Source organism: Pteronotus mesoamericanus, unplaced genomic scaffold (assembly GCF_021234165.1).
Source record: "Pteronotus mesoamericanus isolate MK-2021 breed Mesoamerican mustached bat unplaced genomic scaffold, CSHL_Meso_final contig_69, whole genome shotgun sequence".
Taxonomy (NCBI): domain Eukaryota; kingdom Metazoa; phylum Chordata; class Mammalia; order Chiroptera; family Mormoopidae; genus Pteronotus; species Pteronotus mesoamericanus.
In genome coordinates, this window is record NW_026555237.1 from 3315280 (window position 1) to 3326760 (window position 11481).

At 37.2% G+C, this 11481-nt stretch overlaps 1 protein-coding gene across 1 annotated transcript; it reads left to right on the forward strand.

Annotated features, from left to right (window-relative positions):
• Positions 1-8821: 8821 nt before the first annotated feature.
• Positions 8822-9654, forward strand: LOC129077771 (transcription factor BTF3-like). The gene has a single exon (XM_054582322.1). It carries the CDS (start codon positions 8822-8824, stop codon positions 9308-9310), a length of 489 nt encoding a protein of 162 aa, XP_054438297.1. The 3' UTR covers positions 9311-9654.
• Positions 9655-11481: the final 1827 nt, after the last annotated feature.

The following is an 11481-nucleotide window of genomic DNA, read 5'->3' on the forward strand; positions in this document are numbered from 1 at the left end:
CCACGTTGATGCTACTGGTATGGAAGTGCTGCTCACTGTGTGTGTGTAGCCTGGGTCTCCCAGACTCCGTCTCTCCTCCCAAGTCTCTCCCCATTAGGGTTGGGGATCCCCGTGCAGGACTAGGACCCCCTTCTCTAAGACCTGAAGGAGCTCCAAATCTGTGATTTCTGTCTGGTCTCTCCACTGCTGCAGGCACCACACATAGGGTATTTCCCCTACAACTTATAACATCTCCTTACCAGATGGTACAAAGCATCCTCTGTGCTCCTTGGATTCAAAACTTTTTATCAGCTAAGGTTCCATTGATTGTTCAGGTTAATTGTCAGCTGAAAATCTGAGTTGGGAGCAAGGGCAAGTGGACTCAGTTTCCACCTAGTAGGCTGCCATCTTAACCTCTGGTTTCTGACTTTTTAAAAAAAATAGCTTTACAATTCACTTATTTAATAAGTACTATTCAATGGTTTCTAGTACATTCACAGAGGGGCATAATCACTATCACAATCAGTTACGATACATTTTATTCACCACTTTTCCTATTAGCTGTCACTCCCCATTTCTTCTTAAACACCCAGCCCCTATCAGTCACCAATCTACTTTCTGTCTCAGTGGATTTGCTTACTCTGGACATTTCATATAAATGGAATTGTATAATAAGTTCTTTGTGACTGGCTTTTCTTTTCCACTTATGTTTTCAAGGTTTATCATGTCATAGCTTGTAATAGTACCCCACTGCTTTTTATGGGTGAAAAATATTCCATCATTTGTGTATACTACATTTTGTTTGGTCATTCTTCAGTTGATGGATTTGGGTTGTTTCCATTTGGGGGTAATTGTGATTAGTGCTGCAGTGACGTTTATGTACAAGTTTTCTGTGGATATATGTTTTTCTTTTTCTCAGGTGTAGACCTAGGAGTGGAATTGCTGGGCCATATTGATAACTCCATGTTTAACCTTTCAAGAAATTTCCAGACTGTTTTTCAAAGCAGCTGTGCCATGGACCATGCAATGTTAAAAACTAGAAGTAAGTCAACTAAAGAGAAGTGAGAAAATATAATGCCTGAACATAACTTTATGTTGGGTTATCTATGGGGCACAAGAGAACTGTTAGATTATTCGTTTGTTTGTTTGTTTATTCTGCTTTCTGTTCTTTTTAAAGTTGTTGATACTTTACAGATGTCCCCAATTTTCCCCCACTTTGCCCCATTTCTCCCAGCTCCTCCTCCCCACCCCTGGCCTTCACCACATTGTTGTCTGTGTCCATGGGTTATGTATGTATGCATATATGTTCTTTGGTTAACTTCTTTCAGTCCCCCCTCCTTGTCCCCTCTGAGATCTGTCAGTGTGAGAACAGTTAGATATTAAAGAGTTATGCTGAGATCCAGTTACTCCAGGTGACCCTTAAATAATCCTATATTCATGTCAAGGGTCCTTTTGGAAATTTGCCAGGTGACAGCTTTTCTTTTATCTGAAAAGACATGAGATTGGTAAACTTTCACTGTTAGTTCTAAAGCTAGAAGGCACGGTGAGTCTCAAATGATACCTGGTCACGTAATTTAAATTTCACTCATAGCTTGTGACCTCCTTCTTCTGAAGTTTAAAAATCTTTTCCATCCCAAGCTTATACAAATACCCATGCTTTCTTTTATTTCTAAAGTATCATTTAAAAATATAAATCTCTAATCCATGTGGAATGAGTTCTGGAATAAATATTTTGGGATTTATTTTTCCAAATGATTTGCAGATTTTTTCAACATTTTCATTTTCATTGAGTAATTAATGTTTTTCTGCTGATTGTTAACAGCATCTGTTTTCTACCTACCTTAAAGAGTGCCACCCAAAGAAGATCCCTTTTTATTTGACAATTTTTTTTTCAGACAAGTCATAAAATGGGGTGTGAAAGGAATTTGTAGCATTCAGTTTAATGATAAGGTAGATATCATTCTAATTAGTCAATTCTGATCCAGATATTCTAGGTATGTGTGTGCACATGTGTTTCATTTTATAGTTGAGTCACTGGAAGTTTACTGAGGTAAAGCTAATCTTACCCAGGTGCACAGCTAGAAAGAGATGAAGACAGTGTGTGCATTGTGATTTTTTTACTCAACCAGTATTTTTTCTGTTATATCTGTGAGTGTATTCAGGCAGGTACCTGCTTTATGTGTGAAGAATTAACATTTTGTTTTTGTTTTACAATATTTTGTAGACATGTAAAACACAAAAGGAGTGAGACTTTTTCTATTCTCACAGATTTCACCTGAGAACAATGGGTGATAGAATCCTTATTACATCCGTAAGGTTCAATGACTCTCATTTTCAACAGTGTAAAAAGAGAAGCATAGAGATTTATTAAAGTATTCTTTGGTGGCAATGCATAAGTAGGAGTGCCGTGCCCTTTCTTTCTCCTCCTCCTGGTGGAGAGACTAGTGTATGACTCTTGCCTTAAGAATTCCAAAGGCAGGACTTCCCTAGCCACAGCAATCAGACAAGAAAAAAATAAATAAAAGGCATCCAAATTGGAAAGGAGGAAGTAAAACTGTCATTGTTTGCAGGTGACATGAGAGTGTACAAAGAAAACCCCATAGACTCCACCAAAAAACTACTCGACCTAATAAGTGAATTTGGCAAAACAGTGGGATGCAAACTCAATATTCAGAAATCAAAGGCATTTTTGCACACCAACAATGAAGTATCAGAATCAGAAGTCAGAAAAAAATCCCATTTGCTATAGCAACAAGAAAAATTAAGTACCTAGAAATAAACTTAACCAAAGAGGTAAGAGACCTGTACTCAGAAAACTACACAGCACTGAAGAAAGAAATTAAGGAAGACACAAATAAATGGAAGCATATACCGTGTTCATGGATTGGAAGAATTAACATCATCAAAATGTCCATACTACCTATAGCAATTTATAGATTTAACACAATCCCTATTAAAATACCAATGACATATTTCACAGATATATAAGAAACACTTAAAAAATTTATATGGAACCATAAATGACGCAAAATAGCTGCAGCAATTTTGAGAAAGAAGAACAAAGTGGGGGAGGGGTCACAATACCTGACATCAAACTATATTACAAGGCCACTGTAATTAAAACTGTCTGGTACTGGCATAAGAACAGACACATAGATCAATGGAACAGAATAGAGAGCCCAGAAATAGTGGCTCCATTCTTCTGGCCAGTCCCTGTGCTGGGGAAACAAAATCGAGTCTCAAATAATGCCTTTGTCATTGTAACCTCTAGTATTCTAGCTGTATGACAGTACTGTATCATACCTCTGTGAGTGTAAATCATGTTGTCCCTGCTTACGATGTGTGGTCATGACCATGCTTGTCCAGAGCTGTTTCTAATGATGATATTCCAGAATTTTTTCTTTCCAGATGATGATGGAGAAGCTAATAAAAAAAATGGTGCCAGGTACCACAACAGTAACAGAACTGCTGTTTTCTGGGGATTTGTCCCCCCCTTTTTTTTAATGGAGTGTGCTGGATGTCTCTATAATTTTGTTCAGATGACTGCAGAACCTAGAAAAGCTGTTGCTGCTATTGACTCATAACATACTGCTGCTGGTCTTTTTATATAAATAAATACATATATACATATATATAATTTGAATTTTTGGGAACTTAAGCTGTGCTGTTATCTTTGGAAAAACTATCCCAGTTGTACTGTGTTAGGTTGGCATTGTATAGAAATTAACAGCCATATTGGTCTAGAAACGTTCAACATAATTTTTTCCATTTGTAGAGGGGTAACACACTGTATTAAATATGTAAGGTCTTAATCTAAATGGGTTTGATTACAGAAACTAATAAAGTATTCTCTAAATAATGAAAAGAACAAAAAGAATTCCAAAGGCAGGACTTTGACAGGAGTTACCCAATAGCCAGGCCAGGAGAAAGGGCAGCAGAAGAACATGCCTTTTGGGGAGGAAGGATATGCAATCTTATGAATCAAGTGGATACTGTAGAAAAGAACTATGCTTGAAAGTACTACGCAAGCTCCTCTCTGGATGGCAGGTGACCTCAGCAGGAGTTTGTGTGAAATGGCAGGGTCAGCTGCATCAGGAAAAGAAAAAATACCTCTATGGGATCAAAAAGGAGGAGTGAGAGAGCATAGTAAAGAAGGGATATAGCTTTCTATTCCATTTCTTTCCCTGATTACAGTGCCAGCATTTTCTTTTCTTCACAATTAACTTTGAGCAAAATGGTTAAAAAAAAACTTTTATTTTTTTATCCTTGCCTGAGGACATTTTTTTGCATTGCTTTTAGAGAAAGAGGAAGGGAGAGAGAGAAACATTGATGCAAGAAAGAAGCATTAATTGGTTGCCTCCCATTTGCACCCAGACTGGGGATTGTATGTGTCTGTGCCTGGACTGGAGATCAAACCTGCAACCCAGGTATGTGCCCTGACTGGGAATCGAACCCACAATTTTTCAGTTACAGGATGACACTCCAACCAACTGAACCACACCAGCCAGGGCACAACTTTTAATTTTAACTACAGTGTTTCTCATCCTCAGATCTGTGAATTTCCAAGTCTAAAGTGTCAAATTATATTATCTAGGGGGTCAGGCAACTGCCATAGAAGCTTCGTTATTCAGATGGTCTTTATTTCTTTACTTTCAATACACCTTCAGGATGATAATTTGTATTTAAAAAGGTATATCCATTGACAGTTGAATACCCTTAAGATATCACATTAATAGTTTAAAATAAATAATACTGACTTTTGGAGAGTCATATCTGTCAGAATAGATATTACACATACAACAAAACACAGCGTCTGGCACAAATAACACCCTTTTTTAAAAAAAAATACAAGATCTTTTATTATATAATCATAAGCATGTAATTCTGTAACATTACAATATCACACTCAGGCACACCATATGGAATTTCAGGTGACATGTTCAAATTAAAACTATAAATTATTACATTCATATTATTACCCTACCAACCACACTCAAGCAGGCCTTATTTCTGCCAGATCCTGTATATCAAGGTCCATCTCTCATATTGTGAATAGGCATAATATGATTCTTCACTTTCGATTTTGTCACTTTGTGCTGGAGCATTTGTTGCATTACCCCAAAGTTGGTCTATAAGTTTAGGAAATAAAATGGGGACCCTGTGAGAATAGATGCAATAACTTGTTCTGCCATCAATGGACACTGTCTCTATATAAAGTGGCATTTTTCTGTGCAGGTCTATGGCTAGTGATCACCAATAGAGGAGGTGACTGAAAGGGAGGAAAGTCTTGATGATCATCTTTCACAGGCTGACCACCTCTGCTGTTTTTCAGAAGCACACACAGGGTTATCCAACTTTATTTGTAAGAATATGTACCTAACAGCTTTCCAGCACAGCCAATGAAGAATAAATATGGTAATGTGTAGTACAGTGTATCCTAAATTGATCTTGGATCTTACATATGCACTCTTTTGTGCTGTCACCCATCAGGGATTTGAAGCTTCTTCCTTTGGTCAGAAAAAGATGACTTAGCCAAATAAGGCAAATAGCCATTGATGATTAGAAACTTTCAAATCACCTTTTCCTGCTTAGCAATACCAGCAGAGACAAAACACAACATGTGAGAAGTAAGTAGAGTTTTACCCTAGAAAAACAATCTACCGGAAAGGTTTTGGTCTCAAAATGCTATTACAAAAGTGAATTGATTTGGAGCAGAACTCATATGAAGGAAGTAGTAAAGCTTTTTCTTAGGGAACAAAGTATTTCTTAACATTCCTGAAGTTACCCTGAAGTTGTATGCATTTCGTCACATTTCAGCAGGAAAATAAGAAAGGGTTATTCAACAATGGTTTATTTGTGTGAGGAAATAGCCATCAGTTGGGTGGAAAAGTTGAAATGTTATTGAAAAAGGTATTGAAATTATAGATTATATTATACTTATTAATGATCTGTTGGCAAAGGAATTGTGCAATTCACTAGAATTAATTCATTGTATCCCTAATAATTGTTGTGGCCTCAGTATTTTATTTTCTTTTAAACACCAAAAAAATATTGAAATAAAATCTTATTATTTATATTTAAAGTTACCATCCAGAAACATATTATAACCTTCATTTTGAATACTATTGCTAATATAGGAAATAAACTTTATTACTTGGACAGAAATCTGAAAAATTCATAACACTTTGTCCGCTCTTCAACATTTGAACTTGGCAGAAGTTGCTCACACAGAGTTTCTATCAGAGTTGAAGATACAGCTGCACCTTTAGAGAATCTGCAACTGGGCAGCATGAGATCTAGCTGCTTGTCACCGTGTATTCACATACCACAGAGATTTGTGAGGAAAGAAACAGGTTTTTATTAACAGTAAACCCAATTTGAGAGGACTGGGAACATTCTGAGCCAACCTCATTTGCAAAACACTGTAAACCAGCCACACCCAGGAACATTAAAGTCCAAAACCAAACCCAGAAGTTCTCCATTATTGCTTATATGTTCTTTTAGAGACAAGACTTTTTCAAAAAGTCTTAAAATTATTCAAATAACTTCACTGCAAAAGAATATTATGGAATCCTAAAATGTATTTGAATATGGGGTTCTGTTTAAAGTAAATGCATGTAGTTAAGCATAACCATATATAAATGTGTGCGAGACAAGAAGGGTGAGAATGTCTTGGAGACTGCCTAGAACTGACATCAAAAAAAGAGAGAAGAGATTCTCAGTGATAATCGAGAAGTAGGAGAAAAAGATATCCAAGGAAATTACCAAAGCACTCACCAGAGAATCAGTTATATTCAAGCCCAGAGAAGGCATATATTTAGACTGTCATGGCAGTGTTGGTGACTTAAGAATTTTCCTGTTCTTTTTCCTCTCCTCCTTGGACATATACCAGTCCAGAAATCAGGAAAACTAGGCAGAGAAGAGAAGACTATATAATTGGAGAGACATGAAATTCTAAAAAATAGTTTATCCTATAATTTCAACTACTAGGAAAATTAATCTATCCTACAGTGGTATTAAACTAGTTTGTGAATGAGTCTTGTATTCATTTTTGTGCAGTTTGTTCAAAATCATTTGTGAATCTTTAAACAAAAGGTTCACTAGAGAACTCCGTAGTAAATGAAAGTTTTGAAGCCTTTAGCAAACTGGAATTATTGAAAATTAAGTGTGTAAATAGGAAGCCATTAAATTTGTTACTAAAAAAGTGAGGAAGGAAATGAACAAATCAAACAAGGAGCACTAAAACCTGGTTTAATTTTGAAATGTGTTTTATAATTTCTTAACTTTTTTAAAAAAGATTTTATTTATTTATTTTTGGAGAAAGAAGAACAGAGGGAGAAAGAAAGGGAGAGAAACATCAATGTGTGGTTGCCCCTTGCATGTCACCTACTGAGGACCTGGTTATGTTATGAACCCAGACGTATGTTCTGACTGAGAGTCGAACCAGCAACCCTTTGGTTCACAGGCCAGTGCTTAATCCACTGAGCCACACCAGGCTAATTCATAACTTTTGAGAAGAATTTTTTGATGAGCTTTTATTTTGCAAATGAATTTAAAGTCTGTATTGGATAGAATAAAATTGAAAAAATCTATTATATTTTAACATATTCATTTGGTTTGGCAAAACATTAAAGATAATCAGAAATATAGACGATTGGGCTTCCAGTCAAGATGAAGGCATAGGTAAACACAGCTCACCTCCTCACACACCATAGCAAAAATTACAACTAAGCTACAAAATAACTATCACCCAATTCATCAGAAAATCGAGCTGTATGGAAGTCCAACAACCAAGGAATTAAAGAAGTCACATTCATTCAGATGGGTAGGAGGGGTAGAGATGTGGAGAAGTGGAATGGGGGCAGTCCTATGTCCATTTATGGAGGATAAAAAATTAAGGGGGGTGGATATCAGGACCAGAGGATCCCAGCCCAACACCAGACCACTCAGCCTAGGGTTACAGTGCCAGGAAGATAAGTCCCTATAACTCATGGCTATAAAAACCAGTAGGATTTGGGGTGGCAGAAGAAACTATGGAATTCCCATGGTCCCTCTTAAAGGGCCCACAATGGACTCACTCCCTCTGGGCTCCAGCACCAGGGCAGCAGCTTGAAGGGCATTAGTGCCATATGGGAAGAAACTATAGTGTCTGACATCAGGGGGAGTGCCAAGGGACAACTTCTCCCTGTACAAAACTCCAGAGCTAGGCAGTAGCTTTTGCATCTTAACTGAACCCTGCACCACACAGAGCCAAGGAGTGGCCACACCAAATCTGAGGTTGACTCCATCAACCTAGTTCACATGGGTCATCCTGCATTGGCAATAACCAAAGGCTCCACCCCATACAACTTTTGGGTGCACTTATCTACATTAGGCCATGCTACTAAGACAGGGAATCAAAGCAGCTCTACCTAATACATAGAAACAAACACAGGAAGGCTGCCAAAATGCAGAGACAAAGAAATATGTCCAAAATGAAAGAACAGAACAAAACTCCAGAAAAAGTCTAAACAAAATGGAGATTGGCATTTATGAGATGCAGAGTTTGAAACACTGATTATTAGGATGCTTAAGGAACTCACTGGGTACTTCAACAGCATACCAAAGACACACAGAAATAAAGGTTACACTAAATCAAATAAACAAAAATTTATAGGGAATCAAGAGTGGATTGGATGAAGCCGAGAATCAAATCAATGATTTAGAACACAAGAAAGAAAAAAATCAATCAGAGCAGCAAGAAGAAAAAAAAATCCGGTGTGCTTGTTCTCAGCTGGTCTGCCAAAGACCCCCTGAGCACCAACCCTAGTCCCCCGTGTGGCCCTGTTTTCTCTACAACAAGATGAAAGAAACTATCATGAACCAAGACAAACTCGCCAATCTGCAGGCACAAGTGCGCATTGGTGGAAAAGGCACTGCTCATAGAAAGACGAAGGTGGTTCACAGAACAGCTACCGCAGATGATAAAAAACTTCAGTTCTCCTTAAAGAAGTTAGGGGTAAACAATATCTCTGGTATTGAAGAGGTAAATATGTTCACAAACCAAGGAACAGTGATCCACTTTAACAACCCTAAAGTTCAGGCATCTCTGGCAGTGAACACTTTCACCATTACAGGCCATGCTGAGACAAAGCAGCTGACAGAAATGCTACCCAGCATCTTAAATCAGCTTGGTGCAGACAGTCTGACTAGTTTAAGGACACTAGCTGAAGCTCTGCCCAAACAATCTGTGGATGGAAAAGCACCACTTGCTACAGGAGAGGATGATGATGATGAAGTTCCAGATCTTGTGGAGAATTTTGATGAGGCTTCCAAGAATGAAGCAAACTGAATTGAGTCAACTTCTGAAGAAGATAAACTTGAAGAAGTTACTGGGAGCTGCTACTTTGTATTATGACTGCTTTTTCAAATTTTGTTTATGGATCTGATAAAATCTAGATCTCTAATATTTTTAAGCCCTAGCCACTTGGACACTGCAGCTCTTTTCAGTTTTTGCTTATACACAAATCATTTTTTTGCAGCTAATTAAGCTAAAGAAGCCTGGGAATAAAGTTTGAAACCAAGGTTAATAAAGTTCTTTGCCTAATAAAAAAAAAAAGAAGAAGAAGAAAAAAATTCCAAAACAATGATGAGCCTCTAGGACAACTTCAAATATACCAACATTCAAATCATAGGAAAGAGAAGAGGAAGAGCAATAGATTGACAACTTGTTTGAAAAAATAATGACAAAAAAGATCCTTAATTTGGTGAAGGAAATAGACATGCAAGTTCAGTAAGCACAGAGAGCTCCAAACAAGATGGATGCAAAGAGGACCACTCCAAGACACATTATAATTAAAATGCCAAAGGTTAAAGATAAAGACTCAAAAGCAGCAAGAGAAAAGCCAATAGATATCTACAAAGGACTTCCCATAAGATGTCCGCTGATTTCTCAAAAGAAACTTTGCAAGCTAGAAGGGACTGGCAAGGAGTATTCAAAGTGTTGAAAAGCGAGGACTTACAACTGAGATTACTCTATCCAGCAAAACTATCATTTAAAATTGAAGGGTATACAAAGTGCTTCCCAGACAAAATAAAGCTAAAGGAGTTCATCATCACTGAGCCATTATTATATGAAATGTTAAAAGGACTTATTTAAGAAAAAGATAAAAACTATGAGCATTAAAATGGCAGTAAATTCACAACTATCAAAAATTGAATCTGAAAAGCAAACTAAGCAAACAAGCAGGACAGAAACAGAATCATAGATATGGAAATCATTTGAATGGTTACCAATTGGGAGGAGGAAGGGAGAGAATGGGGGAAAAGGTGCATGGATTAAGAAGTACAAATTGGTAGGTACAGAGCAGGCAGGGGGATGTTAAGAACAGTATAGGAAATGAAGTAGCTAAAGAACTTATATGCACCATGGACATGAACTAAGGGGGCACTTGCCAGAGGGAATGGGGGTACTGGGTGGAGGGGGACAAAGGGGGAAATATGGGACAACTGTTATAGTATAATCAATAAAATATATTAACAAATATAGACAGTGTATGAGTTTGTATTATAAAATATTTGTCTAATATTGACAATATAATAAAATAAAAATATTTGAGCTAATATTTAAATATTAAATATTTAAAATTTTCTATACATAAAAACATAATGAATACTCATCATATAGCAGAATGCTTCTGAACTTACCAGAAATCTCACCATACATAAAAAGAGTATTTCTTTCAGTAAAGTATGTGCTACAAAGAAGAGTTTATTAAAGCTGTCAACACATTCAAATTTAGTAATGATTAAAAGCAAAGTTTAACCAACTAAAAATAACAAGGACATATTTGTAATCGGAGTCCCAGAAGAGGAGGAGAAAATCTATGTGGCAAAAAAAACATTTGAAGGAATAAAGGCTGAAATATTTTCAAGTAGGATGGAACATATCAAGCAGGTCCCAGAGCTCAACTATAACCTGAGAAGGTGAATAGAAAACACACCATACATAACCACAGTTGAGTCAGATTGCTGAAAACCAATAATAAAGAAAAACATCTCACAAGGAGCTAGAGGAAAAAAAGGCATATTCCATAAAGAAGAACAATGTAACAATGAAGGCTGAATTTTAATCAAAGGATTGCATCAAAAAACAATGGAATAACATTTTTAAAGTGCTGAAATAAAATAGTTCTCTTAGTTTCTGGAAAGATGGAGGCATAGGGAGACATACTTTGTCTGCTTGCACAACCAAATGAAGGACAACAAACAAGAACAAAAAACAACCAGAACTGCCAGAAAATCAAACTGGATGGAAGTCCAACCACAAAGGAGCTAAAGAATAAACATTCATCCAGTCCAGTAGGAGGGGCAGAGAAGGGCAGCTGGGGTGGAGAGTACGCATGACAAGGTGGCAGGTGGATGACCAGGCAGGTGAAGCAGTGGCCGGTTGTCTCGCATTTGTGTGGGGATGAACCAGGAGGAACAACAGGGGAGCGAGTAGAACACACAACCTGGGGTTCC

Bases quoted from the DNA above. Each gene is read 5' to 3' on its own strand.
- LOC129077771 (XM_054582322.1), top strand. From the start codon at position 8,822: ATGAAAGAAACTATCATGAACCAAGACAAACTCGCCAATCTGCAGGCA.